Here is a 20177-nt window from a genome sequence, read left to right as displayed (position 1 = left end):
GCTTGTGTGTTGCCGATTATCTATATACACGTAACTGCTGACACAATCCCGCGTGCGTGCGGAGACAGTATGACGCTTTCTTGATAGCGAGACAAGTATGGCGCCGAACAAGGTCGATTTGGTGGCTGCGCGAGCAGCATCGAAGCTTGCTCAGCTGCAGGCGCGAGGAATAATTGCCGCGCCTGCGGAGAGTGCGTCGACCGCCCAGCCAAACTCATGCCAAACTGCCATTCCTGGTGTTCCTGTTCTCAGCAATGCAGCCCCCAACACCAAGCAGTATGTTCGTCAGTGTGTGGTGGTGCCTGCCTATTGCACGCTGGAAGAAATCGCGACTCGCAGCGGTACGCGTGAGGAACCCCTGTTGTGTGCGTGAGCAATAGGAGTGTGGGCCAGCCGCCCTTCCATGGCGAGGACTAGGGCCTGTGTATGTACCTTACATGCTTTTAGAATGTTTCGGCGGGTTTGGGACGGCCGGCCTGCTCAGCGCGCCAGTCGGGGTATCATTGTACTAGATCAGGATGTTGTGAGCCATTTCTCGCTCGTTTTGTGCGGGCTTCGCGCCGTTGCCCGCGCCTGCCTATTACAAGCTATGTTTTATTGGCGAGCCGCGCCTCTTTTACTTACTCGGGCTTAACGCTGCGCTTACAGGCGTGCTCGCGCTGCGGGAGGTGCCGCTGCCGCTGCCGCCCCTGCCCATAGTCCAGCCGCAGCGCCCAGCGTCGGGCACCGCCTCGACGGGCACAATCGGGGACCTGGACAGCTGCAGCCTCGCGAGCTTTGACAGCCACATCGGCGTGTACAGCATTGACGGCTCGCGGGCGTGGCTGGCAGCGGCGGACAGCAACTGCAGCACGCCCTACACGGCTTGCACTGCCGAGACCCCATCCAGCTCGCTGACGCACTGCGGATTCGACGCGTGCTATGCCGGCGAGCAGCCGTGCCCTGCTTACCTGGCTGCCGGTCATGGCGCCGTGCCGCCGGTGCCGCCCGGCTTCGAGAGGCTGATGCCGATGGCTGGCGCTGCCGCCGCTGCACTGTACGAGGACGCCAGCGATGACGACCTGCTGCCCATGCCTCTGCGCACTGCCGTTCTACCGTCCGTCGCAGCGGCCGCCAATCCCGCAACTGGCGCTGGCCTACAGGCCTCCCGGCAAGCTCAGCAGGCCGCGGGGGTTCAGTTCTATTACCAGGCTGGTAGCGGCTACCACCGGATGGGCGCAGCGGCGGCGGCGGCCAGCGACTGCCAGGCCGCCGAAGCGCCGCACCACGGCGAGCATCAATCAACTGCGATGCAGCTGCAGCAGCTCCAACGCGCACGCCAGCTGCAGCAGCAGGGCCTGCTGCGCGCCGTGTCGCTGCCATTGCCGCCAGCCCTGGCACCCATGCCCCTAATGTTTGGCCCGTCGCGCGGCACCGCGATTACGGCGGCCATCCGACGAGGCCTGGGCGCTGCCTTTGAGCGGCAGCCGGAGCTGTTCCGTCAGCTGTACGGTTTCGAGCTGCATTGGTGGGCTGGCATCCGCGGCCGGCCCGTTGGCGAGGGTGAGTTTGCTCAGGAGTGCATCGCCTCCGGCGCGCCGGAGTTGCTTAAGCTGTTCGTGCTCACTGCTCAGAACCACAACCTTGCCAGCCCCCGAAAGAAGACGTACGTTTGACGCGTTGACAATCCTGCATCGCACAGACGACCTGCTACGCGTGATGGCATTCAAGGACTACGCGGTGGTGCTGGTGCGCACCGACCCCTACGCCGCGCCCGCACTGGCGCCGCCGCCACCCACGCTCAATGCCAAGCGCCCCACCTCCGCGGTGGCGGCTCAGCGGCAGCTGATGCAACAGCGGCGTCGCCGGCGCCTGGCGTTGAACGCGCCCATGAGCGCTCTGCTGGGCCAGCGCGTGCACGGCAACGCCGTCGTGATCCGTCTGTGGGTGGTGAGTAGGGTAGTCGTACTTCTGCAGGTCAACGTGCCCAGTACAGGGCTGCATAGCGCACGGGCTGACTATCCCCGCCTCTGTAATTGTGTGCCACAGGACTTCGCCTCCAACCACGCCGCGAACGCCTCCTCCCTGTCCTCCGTCTCCTCTGGGTCATCCTGCTGGGTTCCGCCTGAGGACCGCATCCTGCTGGCGCCTGTCAGCGTCACCTCGCTGCGGAACGAGTTGCTCAACGCCGAGACGGTGGCGTGGCACCTGCAGCAGAGCGAGTGAGTCAGGCATTGGGAGGCGCCAACCGGGCGTTGGGGCTGCTCTCTTTGGGCACAGTCACGCACAGTCTTACCGTGGCGATCCCTTGCTGCATTGTGCTGCATGCCATTGCACGTTCTCTTGGTTCATTGCCTGACAACACGTGTATGTACACGTCCCACAGCGCCATGATGTCGGAGATGCGGCTGGGCCCGGAGCGGCAGGCCGGTTGGCTGCTGCGGCTGCCGCGCACGCCGCTGGACATGCGCGGTGACCCCGACACTATCGCCGCGCTACGGCTAGCAACTGAGGCGGCCGGCCTGCCGCCCATGGCCCCCGGCAAGGCGGCAGCTATGCTAGCCGCCGCCGCCGAGGCTGCGTGCAAGGCGGCGGCGGAGGACGAGGAGGGCGGCGCGGGCTCGGATGCCTTGGGCGCCTCGGCGGTGTCGGTGCCGGGCGTGCCGCAGGAGCTGGCGCCACTGCTGCGGTGCGTGCGCTGCACGAGCCCTTGGTGCCACCCCGGCCGACGCGGCGCGGCGCTGCTGTGCCCCTTCGGCCACATGTGGAGGTAAGCGCCGGGGTGTACGGGCCTCGAAAGAAGCGGCGCCGCAGTGTCCGGGTGCCTGATCACGTCGAACGCTGTGCTGTGCTGCAGCGCGGTAGTGACCCTTCCTCCATTTACTGCGCCCGGCTGCGCAGGCACCTGGACCCTGTGGCACCACTGATGGCCTCCAACCAGGGTGCCTACGAGCCGTCGCCAACCGTTGCCGCTTCTATGGCACCCCCGGTGCTCAACGCCGCGCGCCCGGCCGCGCTGCAGGCGGCAGCCGCGGCACCGCCTTATCCCGGCACCTCGGCTGCGGCTGGCAGCGCGACTGGCGGCCCTGTGCAGGTTGCAGCCCCCGCGGCCGCTGGCGGCGCGGGTTTGCAGGCGCTGCTGCAGCCAGTAAGCGCGCTGGTGGCGGAGCCGTGCGAGTCGCTGGTGTCGTACCTTTCGGACCCGGACACATGGTGTGGGCCCCTAACGGACCTGGTGGCGGCGGCGGTGGAGGGTGGCATGGACGGTGCTGCGCTGGCGGCGGCGGTGGCCACCAGTGGATCTGCAGCAGAGCATTCAACGGCTGGGAGCCTGGTGAGAATTGCCGGAGCGGGGCAGGATGTTGTGAATAGTGGTATGGGGCATTGCGTGATTCGGCGGGCGGTTAGCATCCTTGTGGCAAGAGCTTACTGGATGCATGCATGGCTGGCCTTCTGTTGCACAGGCGTGCAACTCGAACACCGCTGCACAAGCGGAGGTCGACGATCATGATCAGCCGGGCGAGGCGGGTGCTGCCAAGCCGCAGGAGGATGAGCGGGAGGCCATGTATGCGGCCGCGACTGCAGCGGTGCGGCCTGAGGGCTGGCCGTTCTACCTCGGCTTCTGCGCACAGGTGCGCGCAATGATCTGTCCACGTTAAGGCCCATGGCTGGCATTGCTGTTTTGCCTCACTGACTGATGGTGGTCATTCATACCAACATGCGGCATATACAAAGTTTCCGTTGACGCTGAGCTCTGATGCGTGGCCTCAACCACCCATGGCGTAGCAACCCGACCATACCTTGCCCCGACCGCAGGGCCCCCAGTGCACCCGCTGCCACAGCGGCCACGAGCTGCGGCTGGCGACGGTGGTGCAGCAGCTCAAGTCTGCGGTGCTCAAGAAGAAGCCCGCCGGGTGAGCAAGTCTGTCGTGTTGCTGATTCGCTGTTTGCTGTTGGTCTGAGTCATCCATGCGTGCGATCCTTTTTTGCGCGCTCACGCTTGGCTGACAACACCAACGCGTCCGCTCCGCACTGCAGGCCAACCAACCGGGCCCGGAACGTGGGCCAACTAGCACCTAGCAAGCGCGCCGCTGCCGTGGCTGCAGCCGTTGCGGCCGCTGCGGCTGCGGGCAAGGGCATCGCAACCCGCAGCGGCTTCGCGGCTTTAGAGGTGGAGGAGGCGCCTGCTCGCGACACGGATAGCGACATGTCGGACTGGGAGGGCGAGCCGGAGCGGGAGCAGCCGATCGAGCCCGCGCCTGCCGCGGACGCAGAGGACGAGCCTGCGGCGGCGTCCAGAGCCGCTGCCACCGCAGCCACCAGCTACGTGCGGGCCGTTACGGCCGCAGTGGCGGCGGTTGAGGTGGCCGCAGCTTCCCGCACTGCGCGCCTGAGCGCTGTGGCTACTGCTGCGGAGGCTGCCGCTGCGACCGCTGCGGCGGTCACTGCAGCTGCTCCTCCCGCTCGTGCCCCTGCTGAGGTCTTGGCCACGGCATCGACAGCGCCTGCCTCTACCTGGAGCATCGTGTCTGCGTGGTACGAGGCGGCTACCGCGGCGGCGGCAGTGGCGCCCTCAGACCTGCCCGCCGCGCCGGCGTTTGCCGAACACTCGGGCCCTGCCTTGGAGCAGCTGCCAGCTGTTCCCGCGGGTGCTTCTACTCGTGCTGCTCCTGTGGTGGACGAGGCCCTTGCGGCAGTACCGGTGCAATCCGAGGCGTCTGCAAAGCGGCTGAATGCGTCGGCTGCGCCGTGGCCTGCTGCGCTCTCCACATGCAACTCGCAAGGCTCCAGCGTCGCGGCCTCTGTCGAGGCGGCCAGCTGCCCTCAGTCATCCATTGTCAATAGGTCGCTTAACCCGGCGGCGCAGCCCTGGCGTGCGACGGCAGCAGCCGATGGCGTGGAGCGCTCACTGGGGTCTAGTGGATCGATGGATTCCACAACTAGCCCATCCAGCTCCACCTCAGAGTCGGCGCCGAAATCGCTCAACCCGGCGGCGTTGCCGTGGCGGGCGGCTGTCTCATCGCCACAGGCTGCGGCCCCTGCTACTGCAGAGCCGGCCACCGCTCCCAAGCTGACATCCGCTGGCATTAACGAGGAGGAGGACCAGGCTGCCTCGACTGGAGTGCCAGCGCCGAGCTTGGAGGAAGCAACTAGCGCGCCGGCTGAGGAGCAGGCGGCGGCGGCGACGGCTGAGGATGAGGCGCAGGATGAGGCGCAGAAGGAGGCGCAGGAGGAGGCGCAGGAGGAGACGCAGGAGGAGGAGCACGCAGCCGCAAAAGCTGCTTGCACGGAGCCTGAGCAGCCGGAGGCGTCTCGCACCTCCGCGAAGCCCGCCGCGGAGCCTGCACACCAGGTCCCGGCTTCTACCGCTTCTGCCAGCGCCCCTGATCCAGCGGCTCTGCCTTCCGCACGCTTATCAGAGCCTTTGCCTCCGGCAATGCCTGCCCCAGCGCCTGCGCCGGGCATCCGGTCGTGGGCGGCCATCGCTGCCAAGCCGCCGCCGGAGCCTGAGCTTGACGACGAGGAGTGGTACGGGGAGGACCAAGAGCAGGAGGAGGAGGCGCCACAGCCAGCAGCGGCGGTGCCTATCTCTTTCTGCGGGCAATGGGCGGTGATGCGCATGCCGGGGCGCGGCCTGAAGAAGGCTGCGCCTGCTGCGGCAGCGCCCACGCCAAAGCCCGCCGCAGACCCAGTCGTGGAGCAGCCGGAGGTGTCCAAGGAGGACGACGCGGGGGAGAGCGTCCTCGCGCCGGCGGTGCAGGACGCCGCGGAGGTGTGCCACGTGCCGCCAGCACCCTCCACGCCGCCAGCCGCCACCGGCAGCTCGGGCGTGGACGCCGAGATGTCGGGCTCTGAGTCACGCGCGTCGGCGTCAGCTGGCGGGGTCGTGGCCGAGGTGGGCGACAGCGACGCCTTCGAGGCTGTTGTCGCCGCTGCGGTGGCAGCCGGCAAGTTCAACTGGGCGGACGAGGCCGAACAAGAGGAGCAGGAGCTGGCCGCGGCGGCAGAGGCGGAGGCCGAGGAGAAGGTATGCAGGGTTGAGCAGCAGCGGCGCGAGCTGGAAGCCGAGGTGGCAGTTGGCTGGCAGCAGGCGGAGTCACCGAAACGCTGGAGGAAGGAAGAGCGTCAAGAGGAGGCTGTCAACGTGGTTGCTCGGCAGGAGTTGCGGCCAGAGATTCGGGCTCCACCGCCTGCAATCCCGCCGCCGCCGCCCCACCAGCGCCCGAAGCCCGCAGCCACGGCGATCACCTACACCAGCACAACTTCTTCCACGGCCGCCGCGCAGCGCACCGGTGACATGCCGTGTGTGTCCTTCGCGGCCGCCCTGGCAGCCGCCGCCGCAGCCCAGCGGGCCCGCGACGGCTTGCCTGCGGAGAGTGATGGCGAGATCGAAGAGCTGGATGAGGACGAGGATGCTTCAGATGAGCTGGACTCGGACGAGGAGCGTCTGCGGCAGGAGGAGGAGGAGCGGCGGCGGGTGCAGCAGCAGGTGGCGGAGCTGCAGCAGCGCTGGAAGGAGCAGCGGCGTGCACAGCAGGAGGAGGAGCAGAAGAAGGCTGAGGCCATTCGGCAGCGGCAGGCAGTGGCTCACAGCGAGGCTGCAGCTTCAGCTAGCTCCCAGGTGTCCAGCACGCAGGAGACAGAGCCCACGAGCAAGGCCGCTACCTGCAACGCTCTGTCTAACGGCTTTGAGCCGGCACCCGCACCCGGCACCACTATCAGCACCACCATCGCTACCAGCACCCGCGCCGATGCCGAGAACGCCCCTGCTGCACAACCGCATACGCAGCAGCAGCGCGGCGAGGCAGTGGCGGCTGAGCCGATGTATGAGGCGCCGCGCTACCACGCCCCGCCGCAGTACACCCAGCCCACGCAGCAGCAGCCGCACTTCTACCAGCAACAGGCCATCGGCTACATGGCGATGCCGGGCGGCGGCGGCTACGTCGCCCTCATGGCGCCCACGTCATTGGCACCCATGCAGGTGCCGCAGATGCCCATTGCGGTGCCGCTGGGCGGAGGCGGCGGAGGCTCAGCCGGTGGCAGCGGGGACGGCGCGGGTGGCCTGGGTCAGGCTGGCGTGCAGGGGCCTCCGTCGTGGCAGCTACCGCCGCAGGCCGGCTGGCCGGCGGGGTCGCAGGTGACTTGGGTGCCCGTCATCCAGCCGCCGCCCCAGCAGGGCGTTTTCGGCGCGCTGCCCGCCATGCCCGGCGCCGGCACGTACGGGTTCATGCCGTCGGTGTACGGCGCCACACCACCCATGCAGCCCACTTACCAGGCCCCCGCATACCATTCCGGGTATCAGCCTAGCTACGTGCAAGCCCAGCAGCCGACGCAGGCGCAGCCCTACATGCCGCACCACGTGGCGCAGCAGACCCAGCCCAAGGCCCAGCTGCCCTACTTCATGCAACCGCGCACCGACGCACGGTCCGGCCGGCTGAAAGATAAGCTGGCAGCTGCGGCGGCTGGTACCACAATGGCTGCGACATACGTCCAGCCTGCACCGGCGGCGGGCGCGGAGGACGAGGGCGATGTCGACGACCTGCTCCACCTACTAGTCCCAGAGTCCCGCTGAAGGGGAACAATAGCAACCAGCGTAGATTCTAGCAAAGATTTCAGGATATGCCAAGTATTAACTTGCACGAGCGACGGAGCAGGTAGGCGCTGGAGTAACGCAGGCATGCGTAGCGCAGGCGTGCCGTGTATGGTGTATATGGAGGTCGATGGCCCGCTGCTGCGCGCGCACCTGAGATCAGGATTGGGCCTGATGTGGGATGTGGTGAGCCGAACTGGCAGATGGCATCAGGGTCGTATCCCTGGGTGACAGTGTTTGGCCGTGTGCGCTCGCGGGCGTCTGTATACAGCGCAGTGACCACGACTGATGACGCGGGCGTATTTCCGTGCGGAGATGAGAGGCGCCTGGAGGCTGGAGCAGTATTGCTTGCTCTAGATGTAGGCGGCCCGGCGATGGCAACTTTGTCCTCGTCCTGAGTGGTCCTTCACAGCTGACTATGGGGTAGATAGAAGCGCGCAGCTGTCGTGTCAGCGCAGTTAGATAGTGCTGGTGTATTGTGGAGCGCAGGTGAGAGGTTGAGTGCGAGAGCCGAGTGGAGCTGCTAATGGTTCATTGCTCCGCAGCCTGAATCAGTGCGTTCTGTAGTTGTAGATATGTTAACTTGCACAGCGTGGGTGTGCAGGCCCTGGCAAAGCGGCTGAAAGGGAGCCGGTGCCGAGGTCCCCATAGCGGTCCAGGTGCGTGTTGCGTTACGCGGACTAAGATATATGGTGGCAAGATGCTTGGATGCCCCCCACGGATGCCCCTGGTTGGCCGGACACAGTCCGTGATGAGGGTGGGCTGTGATTCCAGCCCAGTCCAAGAGTCGCTCGCGCTCATCAGGACCCGGGCAAAGGCCGGCCACTGGGTACTATTTAGTGGGTCTGCAATGCCATCAGCATCGCAGCAGGATTGCTCCAGGCGGAGGATTCCTCATTCCTCACCTGGAGTGCTCAGCTGGACTGCTGAGGGCACGGGGCAGGCGGGCACACCAGGATTGTACTGGTGGTCTCACACTCTCATCCAGGGCAACGGGGTTGCGCCAGTGCATAAAAATTTAGTGTATTGTATGTTCTGGTGCAGCGCCGACTAATTGTCAACTAACTCGTGTACGGCACCCCAGCCCGCCTCAGGCGTACAGGGGGAGTCGGCAGCTGCGCGAGTGTGAGCAGGTAGTTGTATGGCGGCCCGGCTCGGAAGCTACGGGGCTGGGGTGACGCACACGGACCGTTGGCAAATGTCGGCAGGCGCGCGAGTGGGAGCGGGTAGTTGAGCGTGCACGCGTGTGGGAAGCTGCGACAGAGTACGGTGGAGCATGACGGAGGCTGGCGGTCGGCGCGGCGCACGAGTGGGAGTGCACAGTCGTGTGCACGCCGTGTGGGAAGCTGCGTGTGAGCTGCGTGCAAGTACAGCGAGATCAATGGGGCTTACCCTGTTTCTAATTTCTATGAGCTGCCTCTGAGCGCACACGGTTTTACACGGTTGACACTGGGACCCCGCGGGGCGGTGCCGCCCCGCGTCGCTTCGGTTCGGGCACTGGCTGGGAGCCTGGGAAGCTATGTGTGAGCTGCGTGTAAGATCAGAGAGATGCATGGGGTTGAGCCATTTCCTTGCCGTGCGTCTGAGCGCACACGGCTTCACACAGTTGACACTCGGACCCCCGCCGGATGCGCGGATGTGCGAAGGGGCCTGTTCGGTTGCGGGGTGCGCTTCGTGCACCGCGGCGGACGCAGCCTGTACGGTCGAGTTGCATCTGAGCTCACACGGTTAAGATGTGAACAAGCGCGCTGGGGTTCACAACAGAGGCCGCGGTGCGCGGCGAGACGCACCGAAGTGGATGCACGAGAGTGGCTGGGGGCATGCGCGGGCAGGCGCTGCACCCTGCGGGACTTCACCAACCTGCCTTGACACTGTCCCATTCGCATGCCCCGGCCACATAACCCTGCCTTCCTATCCTGAGCCGTCCGTCCCACGTACACACACAAGCAAGTCAAAAGATGGCAGGTATGATGCCCCGCGCCCCAAACCAAGCGCATCGCACACAATGTGCGCACCAGCGCACTCGCACGCAACGCAAGGGCTTGGATGACGCTACAAAAGAAGCCAGGAACAACGCCCAGCTTTCTTATCTCTAATTCCAATTCCTTGCATTGAGCACACATGAGCACGGTACCTCTTATTCACCATCAGCCCTGCTGTGCCAGCGCAACCAACCAATGCTCTCTTTGGGTCCTTGACATGCTCAACCCCCCTGCCTACACAATTACATGCACACTCCTCCGTGTGCCCCGAGGCGCATCAGCCGCTGCGGCCCCTTTCCTGCTGAGCAGCGTGAACAGTTGTACAGCTTCGATTCCACTCGAGCCCCCGTTGTCCGTACCCGCTGCCTTTAATAATTCACACAACTCATTGAGCGCACGTGGCACGGAATGTAAGAGCTGGCAGCGCGTGTGCCTAGTGCAGGGCGCTACCCTGAAACCCACCAACAATGGTCAACATTGACTGTCCACCTCTGACTACCATGCACGTACCTATGTACCTCCAATTAACTAACAGCCCTGCACGTTGTGGAAGCGCGATGAAGAAATGGTTGCCCTCCTGCGGCCCTCCTACCTGCTATTCCTTCGGCCCCCGGTTCTTATTGGGTCTCTTGTTCATGTAGACTCTTGATTCTTGAATGCCTATCTCGCTCCCCAACATACTAACACGCTGCGTCGTGCGCGCCGAGTCCTCATCAGGCGCTATGAACCCCTCCCCGCAGCGCAGCGCGATCAGTGCGGTACGCTAGTACGTCTGCGAGTGCGTTGTGCCCCCGTTCCCCTAACCTGCTGCCTTGACGACCACTGCAACGCACACGACTCGTCGCGCAGCTCCCCATGCGGATGCGGATGCGCGAGCGAGTACCACCTATGCAGGAGTATCTTTGCCGCCTGCTGCTGCTGCAGCTGCTGCTGCTGCAGCTGCTGCTGCTGCCGCTGCTGCTACCGCTGCTGCTGCACCGCCGTCGCCGCTGCCAGCAGCTGTTGCAGGTCCTCCAGCTCCTGCCGCTGCTGCTCCGCATCTCCGTCCAACCGCGACCAACCGAAGTCTAGCAGCACGCAGTGTGGCTGCGTGCCGGTGGCCTGCCGGCCGCCCTCGCCACCACCACCCCCGCCCTCGCCACCCGCGAAGCCGACATTGCCACCGGCGCTGGCGGCCCCTGCTGCCAGCGGCGGCTGCGGCTGCGGCGGCCCAGCCTGCACCGCCAGCATGTTGGACAGCCGCAAGTCGCCGTGCACGAAGCCTGGGCAGGCGGCCTGCACCGCCTCCAGCACCCGCCGCGCCGCGGCCACCACCGCCGCCGGGATCGGGCGCGGCAGGCGCGACAGCGGCTGGCCGCCGGCCACGCGCCGCACCGCGAGGAAGCGGACGCCCCAGTCCACGTCGCCCCAGGCCAGCAGCTCCGGCACGTGCAGCCCCTGCAGCCCCTCCAGCGCGGTGTAGACGGCCACCTCCCGCTCGTACGCCGCCAGCCCGCTGCGGTCCGGCCCCAACAGCTTGATGACGCAGTCCACGCCGTCGCACGTGCCCGCCAGCACGCGACCGTGGCTACCGGCACCGAGCTCCTCCTGGAAGCGCAGGAGCACACGCGACGGCCGCTGCCGCACAGCAGCCGTACTCGTGTCTGCCGGCGCCACCGCTGCTGCGGCCTTCACCGGCAGCTGCTGTCCCATCTCCATGGGGGAGGCCGGATGCGCAGCCAACGCCGCCGCCCATCGGAGATCCTGCCCGCCCCGCGGCTGAGCGTAGCTGCCGAAAGATGTCTCCTCTGCCGCCGCGAGGCTGCGCCTGCACACATAAGCATGAAGCGTGAGCAGGGGATATGAAACGGGCATCTGCGCGACGCGGGTTAGCTAGAGCCTGTGAAGACGAGCTTGTGGAAGGCCGCACACCCTCACGGCATAAATGCACATGTGAACGTGAGGGCCAAGGAAGCGAACATCGGCTACGTAGCCGCCTGACGTAAGGAATGCCATACACGCCGAAGACCACTGGGCATGGGCCGCTGGAACACACGCACACGCACACAAACGCACACACACACACACATACACACACACACACGATTCACGTGATCTGGCAGAATATCCGTGGAACCCGTAGTCACACTCACACTCACACCCTGTGGACACACACACACACACACACACACACACACACACACACACACACACACACACACACACACACACACACACACACACACTGGACACGCTGCAACCGCCGCACGCCACGTCCCCCATGCAGCCTTGACCCCGTTTAGTCGCCGTGCCACCGCTAACTCGCCCTCTTCCCATAGTGTTATTGTACTAAGTGGGCGGGATTTGGGACGCGTGATACCTAGCTTGTCTGCTGCACGCCGCCTCTCTTGACGCCGTTGCCATTCACATGCCCGTGACACTTCCTCGCTGCCGCCCTATGCCCATGCTTCCACTTTTGCCTATAGGTGAGCTCGACTACGACCAGCGGGCGGGAATCTGGGAATTAGGCGTGCTGGGTAAACGTTGTTTAGCGCGCCCAGAGTGCGGAGCATGGACGCATACAGGTGCATCGCGGGGTAAGGCCGAATGGTCGCCCGTGGGGTTGTAGGCTTATCGCGGGTAAGTATGACTACCTGGGTCACGACAGCCACGCGACGCTCGGTAAATTGGTAGGTATCGGCAAGTAACTCCGGCGTCGTCTGGGCGGGCTTTCGTTTCGTTTTTAACACACACACACACACACTCTGGGTCTGAGGTTGTTACACCGGTAGTAAGTACACAAGGGTTACTGGCGCGGTGAAGGGTCGGAGTGCGTTACCCTGTGGACTCCAGAGCTCTTTGCGCTCTGCCGGGGAAACGCCAGGTCACGGCAGCCCTCGATTGAGAGCCCCGTCGTTGGTTATACCAGATACACGATTCAGTTGATCTGGCAGAATAACCGTGGAAACCGTAGTCACACACACACACACACACACACACGCTTTCGTTTCGTTTTTTTAACACACACACACACACACACACACACACACACACACACACACACACACGCACACGCACACACACACACACACACACACACACACACGCGAGGTAACTTCAGGTAACATCCGTAAACCGTCGCTTTGCTGCATCGCATACACTGTCTTTGCGCAACGTTTTCCTTGTGCTTTTTAACACACACACACACACACACACACACACACACACACACACACACACACACACACACACACACACACACAGTCGCTCGTGAACTTACGAGGACGGGCTGTATAAGTGTCCAGAGCCGGACTGTCCTCCCGCGTCCAGCTCGTCAGTAATGTCGCTGCCGCTGGTACTGCTGCCGCCACTGCCGCCGTCTGCAGCCGGGCCCTGCAGGCCAGTAGGTTGCTGCAGCTGATGCGGGTGGCGGGGCGCGTTGCGCAGAGCCAGCCACTGCAGGAAGGCCAGGGCGCCGCAGGCCGTTGCCGCGGTGCTTCGCGCATCACAACCTGGCGCTGGCGCCCGCACGCTGGCAGTGGTGGTGGACAGGAAGACGACGGATATGTACAGCAGGTCACGGCGGTTGGGCGGGCAGTACACCAGCCACGTGGCGAGATAGCAGGAGATGAATCCGTAGAAGGTGTTCCGGGCAAGCATGTACGTGTAGATCTGCGGGCGGCGAGGATTGCAGGCAGGTGATGATGAGGCGCAATCGAGATGTGGTAATACCGTACACCGGTTCAGCGGGTTGACTGAGCAGCCGACGAGACATTTGCTGAGAGGCGGCAGAAGCAGCAGCAGCTGGCAGAGCTGTATGACACGGCTCGTCGGATTTGGCTTGTGCGTTGCCGCGGCCAGCCGGACACAGCAACACACGTCATGACGGTGACACTAACTAGATCGCTCGGGACCGGACAAATACCAGCAAGCGTGACACAGAGCAAGGCCTGAACTCGCCCCAATAAAAGAAGCCAGCAATGCAACCAATGCGTGCGTGCCCAGACGTTGAACAGCTTCCCACCTACATTCCCCACCTGGCTGATCATTGCCCGCGCCAGCTGGTGGTAGGGATGCTGGTCGCTGTTGTACGCTTCCAGCAGGTCGATCGGCTGCACGTCCCCGTCCCGCGTTCGTACCATGAGCTTTAGGACGACTTGCAGCTCGCCCAAACACACGCACTGCGACTGGTACCGCCGCCGCTTGGCTGCGGGGCCCGCCGCCGCTACCACCTCCTCCTGCTGCTCCTCCAGAGGACGGCGGTTGCCCGTAACGCCCGCGGGGCCACCGAGGCCCTGGCTGCCACCCGCCTGCTGCACGCCGGCTGCGGCTACTGCTGCTGCAGGTTGCCGCTGTTGCTCTCCGCCGCCTGCGCCGTGGCCCTGCTGGTCCGCCATGCTTGCAGTTGCTGCTGCTGCCAACGCATCCGCACGTAAAAGGGTGCTGCTACTGATGTCCATTGTTGTTTCCAGCAGCACGACCTGGTCCTCCTCCCATCGGTGGCCACCCTGCTGTGTGTCTAATGTGCTGCAGCTGGCGGGAGCCGTGGAGGGCACTGCCGCCGAAGTGGTGGCAGCGGCGTGCTGCCAACCGTAGATGGGACGGCCACTACCTTGCTCGCCACCGCCGTCAGTGCCGATTGCAGACTGGATGATGGCCGTGGGCAGCTGGCGGTGCCACGACGCACGCATCCCGCCGCCTTGCTCGTTTGGCAAAACGGCGTCCGCAAGCTGGCCCAGCACACCGGGGCACGTCGCTGCCATGCACAGTGCACAGTCCACGTCCCGTCCCGAGTTCAGCGGCCCGACACGCGTGTGCCTCACCAGCCTGCGCGCAGGCGGGCCGTGGGGTGGGCGGGTGGGTGGGTGATCACATATGAAACTAAAAGGAAGGTAGGTTGAAGGGGATGTCAGTTTTGTTTGGAACAGCTCGAGAACGGGCTGACCGCGTTAAGTTTAGGGAATATGCACCATACATGGCATAGGCGGCAGTGCGGCCACCTTCTGAATCTACTGGATCCACTCATTTGCATCCTTGCAAGCCCTCTACAACAACGCCCTACGCTGGGCAAACGCACCCTGCACTGACGCGCTCCTCATCACCCACCCATCCTACCGCAGGTCCCGGCCGTACAGTACGTCCGCCGAGTCCTGGTGGTCGCAGATGGCCTCGAACAGCCGCGGACTGTTGCTGCCGCCGCCGCCGCCGCCACCACCGCTGCTGCCGCCATCGTTTCCGCCGCCGCCACCGCCGCTGCCACCGCCTGCCTCCGCGGGTTCCACGTGCTCCCAGAGGAGCACCTTGTCCGGACGACGACTGTAGGCCTGGCTGCTGGTCGAGCTCCGCCGAAGCGCCGGGTGCAACTCACCAGGAGGCAGTGCCGAGCGGAGCACCTCGGTAGGGGACAGGAACATGCGAGCTGGGGCAGGAGAGGGTGCACACATTGATGTATGGGTTAAAAGCGTCACATTTGATTAATGCCAACTTGAGGAGACAACACAGACAGGAGTACAAACACAACGCTGACTTAGTGTTCTTGCCCAGTTCAAGTCGCTGGTGAACGAATCCCTGGGCCAACCCAACGAAACCGCACCGAAACCTGTCGCATTCTCCACGCCCTGGCCAGCCGCCGAAGCTGCACGACATGGAAGCGGTCGGGGGACACGTGGAGAGTACGAGGTGCACGTCAGAGTGTGTAATTGCGACGCGCGGAAATACGAAACACGCTTTCCCTACGCTGCCAATGATGTCGTCTTGGTCCCAACAGGCATGCCGCTGCACGTCTCGGGCGCGCGAGCTCTCCCAACCACCCAGCGACGCTTCCCAAGCCTCCCGCCTCCCGCATACCGCATACCGTAGACACACACACACACATTTCGTTTTTTAACACACACACACACACACACACACACACACACACAGGCGGATGGCGGACCTCGTCACAAAGGACAGCCCGGTCGCCGAGGCGTACAGCGCGGCACTACCGTGCAACCGCTCCTTGCCCGGCCCGTGAACTGGTGGACACATCGCGGTGGGCTTTCACTATCCGGGGGGTAACTAGATTCGGAAGAGCGAGGCGAGCGTGCCTAGCCTTGGTGCCGCCGTGCAGTGGAGAGCTGGAGGCCAGCTCCCGCCAGCCCACGGCGCACACACGCACACAAGTCCAGCCGTTCCGGCGTTAGCTACATCCCAGCGCTCTGCAACCGACGCCCGCCACCTGCCTTAACAACTCACACACACACACACACACACCCCTGCTGCCGCCCTGTGCTCTATCTATTGTTTTCTTACTCGCTCGTAGGTGAGCATTTCATCGAGGAATGGGCGGGAGCTTCACTCGGGGAAAACCAAGGCGTCCGAAACCGGGGTTTGCCGTCCGAACCTGGTCCGAAGCTGGTCCGAAGCCAGTCCGAAAAGTTCGGACCGGTAGGTTCGGATGGGAGGGGCAGTCTGGGCGCCCAGCCCAGAGGCCTGGGCGGCCCATTTCGGACAGGCTGATTGATTCGGATGGCCGGCCAAAAGGAGGGCCGCCCGCCAACATAGTAATTCCTGTAACTTTAAGCTTTGCTAGTGGCTTCTTGATTCTCACACAGTTTCAGTCCGTAGAACCAGTAGTTTGGACTTAGCGGCTAGGAGTAGCGACGCGGAGCTAGGAATCGTAGGAGTGCGTGCCTGGGCCTCACGGTACCGTGAGCACATGCATGGGTTTGCATCCTTTAGAGCGTGTGGACACTCATCCCCCTCGAGGTTAGGGTAGGGGGGGTGCGCGATTTCCGATTGGTAAGGCCGGCGGCTCACCGCAGCAGGTATGCGAGGTAACTTCAGGTAACATCCGTAAACCGTCGCTTTGCTGCATCACATACACTGTCTTTGCGCAATGTTATCCTTGTGCTCTTTCACACACACAGACACACAGACACACACACACACACACACACACACACAAACAAACACACACTGTGGACACACACACAAACACATATGTTTTCGTTGTGCTCTTTAACACACACACACACACACATACACACATTCTGCATCGCATACACTGTCCTACGCGTAATGTTTTCCTTGTGCTCTTTAACACATACACACAGGTGCATTGCGGGGTCAGGCCGAATGGTCGCCCGTGGGGTTACAGGCTTAACGCGGGTAAGTATGACTACCTGGGTCACGACAGCCACGCGACGCTCGGTAAATTGGTAGGTATCGGCAAGTAACTCCGGTGTCGTCTGGGCGGGCTTTCGTTTCGTTTTTAACACACACACACACACACACACACACACACACACACACACACACACACACACACACACACACACACACACACACACACACACACATACACACAGGTGCATTGCGGGGTCAGGCCGAATGGTCGCCCGTGGGGTTACAGGCTTATCGCGGGTAAGTATGACTACCTGGGTCACGACAGCCACGCGACGCTCGGTAAATTGGTAGGTATCGGCAAGTAACTCCGGTGTCGTCTGGGCGGGCTTTCGTTTCGTTTTTAACACACACACACACTCTGGGTCTGAGGTTGTTACACCGGTAGTAATTACACAAGGGTTACTGGCGCGGTGAAGGGTCGGAGTGCGGTACCCTGTGGACTCCAGAGCTGTTTGCGCTCTGCCGGGGAAACGCCAGGTCATGGCAGCCCTCAAGTGAGAGCCCTGTCGTTAATTATACCAGATACACGATTCACGTGATCTGGCAGAATAACCGTGGAAATAGTAGACACACACACACACACACACACACACACACACACACACACACACACACACACACACACACACACACACACACACACACACACACACACACACACACACACACACATGCACGCGCACGCGCACGCACACGCACACGCACATACACGCACACATACCCACATACACACACACATGCCTTTCCATTCCCACGCTTATAGGTGAGCTCGACTACGACCAGGTAGACTCCCGCGATTGCCAGCGTGCTGTGCCGCGCTGTTCGCAGATTACGCACTGCACTCTGAACGCTTGCATGGACACAAGCGGCTTTCCGGAGGTACCAGGCAGTATAAGCTTCTTTGATTTACAGACTGACCTGTGCTGCGAAGGATCTCCTTGATTGCCTCGGCAGCCACGTCTGGTGGCTCGGAGACGAGCAGCGAGGCCTCGTCTTCAGACTTTCCAATTAGGATGATGCGCGCCTTGCCCTTCTGCGCCGCCTGTGGAGTGCACGTTGGGTTGGAACAGGGTTGGAACAGGGCACAGGGGAGATACCGTTACAGGGGAGATACCGTCAAGCCAGGCAGGCCGTCCAGCGTCGTGGACCATTCGTGGACCATCGTCGGGAAGGAGGTTCGCAAACGATGCAGGGGCTTCGGGGAGCTCTAAGGTCCAGCTACTCTTTGAGAGCTGTGGTTGAATGCTGTGGTTGGGAAATTCGCTTGCTTGGCTCAGCTGGAGTCCAAGTTACGAGAAATGCATTAGCGATGAAGGCAACGTTTTACTTGAGAATATGATTGATTAATTCATTGATGTTACAGGTAGATTCTGCTGGGGGAGGCCTTCTGAGGCGCTCCCCAGTCACCACTTCGTCCACGGCCGCCGCGCAGCGCACTGGCGACATCCCGTGTGTGTGTCCTTCGCGGCCGCCCTGGCAGCCGCCGCCGCAGCCCAGCGGGCCCGCGACAGCTTGCCTGCGGAGAGTGATGACGAGATCGAAGAGCTGGATGAGGATGAGGATGCTTCAGATGAGCTGCATGAGGACGAGGAGCGTCTGCGGCAGGAGGAGGAGGAGGAGGAGGAGGAGGAGGAGCGGCGGCGGGTGCAGCAGCAGGTGGCGGAGCTGCAGCAGCGCTGGAAGGAGCAGCGGCGTGCACAGCAGGAGGAGGAGCAGAAGAAGGCTGAGGCCATTCGGCAGCGGCAGGCAGTGGCTCACAGCGAGGCTGCAGCTTCAGCTAGTTCCCAGGTGTCCAGCACGCAGGAGACAGAGCCCACGAGCAAGGCCGCTACCTGCAACTCCCTGTCTGACGGCTTTGAGCCGGCACCCGCACCCGGCACCACTATCAGCACCACCATCGCTACCAGCACCCGTGACGACGCCGAGAACGCCCCTGCTGCACAACCGCATACGCAGCAGCAGCGCGGCGAGGCAGTGGCGGCTGAGCCGATGTATGAGGCGCCGCGCTACCAGGCCCCGCCGCAGTACACCCAGCCCACGCAGCAGCAGCCGCACTTCTACCAGCAACAGGCCATCGGCTACATGGCGATGCCGGGCGGCGGCGGCTACGTCGCCCTCATGGCGCCCACGTCATTGGCACCCATGCAGGTGCCGCAGATGCCCATTGCGGTGCCTTTGGGCGGAGGCGGCGGAGGCTCAGCCAGTGGCAGCGGGGACGGCGCGTGTGGCCTGGGTCAGGCTGGCGTGCAGGGGCCTCCGTCGTGGCAGCTACCGCCGCAGGCCGGGTGGCCGGCGGGGTCGCAGGTGACTTGGGTGCCCGTCATCCAGCCGCCCCAGCAGGGCGTTTTCGGCACGTTGCCCGGCATGCCCGGCGCCGGCACGTACGGGTTCATGCCGTCGGTGTACGGCGCCACACCACCCATGCAGCCCACTTACCAGGGCCCCGCATACCATTCCGGGTATCAGCCTAGCTACGTGCAAGCCCAGCAGCCAACGCAGGCGCAGCCGTACATGCCGCACCACGTGGCGCAGCAGACCCAGCCCAAGGCCCAGCTGCCCTACTTCATGCAACCGCGCACCGACGCACGGTCCGGCCGGCTGAAAGATAAGCTGGCAGCTGCGGCGGCTGGTACAACAATGGCTGCGACATACGTCCAGCCTGCATCGCCGGCGGGCGCGGAGGACGATGGCGATGTCGACGACCTGCTCCACCTACTAGTCCCAGAGTCCCGCTGAAGGGGAACAATAGCAACCAGCGTAGATTCTAGCAAAGATTTCAGGGTATGCCAAGTATTAACTTACACGAGCGACGGAGCAGGTAGGCGCTGGAGTAACGCAGGCATGCGTAGCGCAGGCGTGCCGTGTATGGTGTGTATGGAGGTCAGTGACCCGCTGCTGCGCGCGCACCTGAGATCAGGATTGGGCCTGATGTGGGATGTGGTGAGCCGAGCTGGCAGATGGCATCAGGGTCGTATCCCTGGGTGACAGTGTTGGGCCGTGTGCGCTCGCGGGCGTCTGTATACAGCGCAGTGACCACGACTGATGACGCGGGCGTATTTCCGTGCGGAGATGAGAGGCGCCTGGAGGCTGGAGCAGTATTGCTTGCTATAGATGTAGGCGGCCATGCGATGGCAACTTTGTCCTCGTCCTGAGTGGTCCTTCGCAGCTGACTATGGGGTAGATATAGAAGCGCGCAGCTGTCGTGTCAGCGCAGTTAGCTAGTGCTGGTGTATTGTGCAGTGCAGGTGAGAGGCAGAGTGCGAGAGCCGAGTGGAGCTCCTTGTTGGAGCGTTGGTTAAGTTGTTGCTCCTTAGCCTGCGTCAGTCCTAGGCGCAAGCTCAACACATTGTTCGCGTGTGGGGACGCCGCGTTGGCGAGAGCCACGGATGGCCCTTACTCACCATGGGGGCATGTCGCACCGATGGTACTGTAGCCTAGTCCAGAAGCAGGCGCTCATGGCACAGGCCGGCCGCCGGGCA

General features: G+C 63.4%; 3 protein-coding genes across 3 annotated transcripts; 2 read left to right on the top strand and 1 right to left on the bottom strand.

Moving 5' to 3' along the window:
- Positions 1-36: 36 nt before the first annotated feature.
- Positions 37-9120, top strand: CHLRE_13g575150v5 (uncharacterized protein). Its single transcript, XM_043069441.1, has 9 exons — positions 37-341; positions 649-1542; positions 1682-1929; positions 2029-2201; positions 2366-2749; positions 2881-3313; positions 3444-3611; positions 3796-3893; positions 4018-9120. Exons 1-9 carry the CDS (start codon positions 98-100, stop codon positions 7550-7552), a joined length of 6177 nt encoding a protein of 2058 aa, XP_042917416.1. The 5' UTR covers positions 37-97; the 3' UTR covers positions 7553-9120.
- Positions 9121-9294: 174 nt separating this feature from the next.
- CHLRE_13g575101v5 (uncharacterized protein) lies at positions 9295-17906 on the bottom strand. Its single transcript, XM_043069440.1, has 7 exons — positions 17813-17906; positions 17617-17740; positions 15125-15166; positions 14647-14950; positions 13569-14358; positions 12812-13203; positions 9295-11359 (listed from the first exon to the last, which is right to left on the bottom strand). Exons 1-7 carry the CDS (start codon positions 17858-17860, stop codon positions 10513-10515), a joined length of 2547 nt encoding a protein of 848 aa, XP_042917415.1. The 5' UTR covers positions 17861-17906; the 3' UTR covers positions 9295-10512.
- A 100-nt stretch (positions 17907-18006) lies between these two features.
- Positions 18007-20142, top strand: CHLRE_13g575050v5 (uncharacterized protein). Its single transcript, XM_043069439.1, has 2 exons — positions 18007-18061; positions 18196-20142. The coding sequence occupies exons 1-2, from the start codon at positions 18053-18055 to the stop codon at positions 19432-19434; spliced, it is 1248 nt and encodes a 415-aa protein (XP_042917414.1). The 5' UTR covers positions 18007-18052; the 3' UTR covers positions 19435-20142.
- The last annotated feature ends 35 nt before the right edge of the window (positions 20143-20177 follow it).

The sequence above is a fragment of the Chlamydomonas reinhardtii genome, chromosome 13 (assembly GCF_000002595.2).
Source record: "Chlamydomonas reinhardtii strain CC-503 cw92 mt+ chromosome 13, whole genome shotgun sequence".
In the NCBI taxonomy this organism is placed as follows: domain Eukaryota; kingdom Viridiplantae; phylum Chlorophyta; class Chlorophyceae; order Chlamydomonadales; family Chlamydomonadaceae; genus Chlamydomonas; species Chlamydomonas reinhardtii.
The sequence above is the reverse complement of the archived record's forward strand: the minus strand, read 5'-3'. Positions and strand labels throughout refer to the sequence as shown.

Bases quoted from the DNA above. Each gene is read 5' to 3' on its own strand.
- CHLRE_13g575150v5 (XM_043069441.1), top strand. From the start codon at position 98: ATGGCGCCGAACAAGGTCGATTTGGTGGCTGCGCGAGCAGCATCGAAG. The intron at 342-648 runs GTACGCGTGAGG...CTGCGCTTACAG, and splicing joins AGAAATCGCGACTCGCAGCG to GCGTGCTCGCGCTGCGGGAG. The intron at 2,750-2,880 runs GTAAGCGCCGGG...CCGGCTGCGCAG, and splicing joins CCCTTCGGCCACATGTGGAG to GCACCTGGACCCTGTGGCAC.
- CHLRE_13g575101v5 (XM_043069440.1), bottom strand. From the start codon at position 17,860: ATGGTCCACGAATGGTCCACGACGCTGGACGGCCTGCCTGGCTTGACG. The intron at 14,951-15,124 runs GTGCGGTTTCGT...CTCCTGCCCCAG, and splicing joins GGAGAATGCGACAGGTTTCG to CTCGCATGTTCCTGTCCCCT. The intron at 14,359-14,646 runs GTAGGATGGGTG...GCCTGCGCGCAG, and splicing joins CTGTACGGCCGGGACCTGCG to GCTGGTGAGGCACACGCGTG.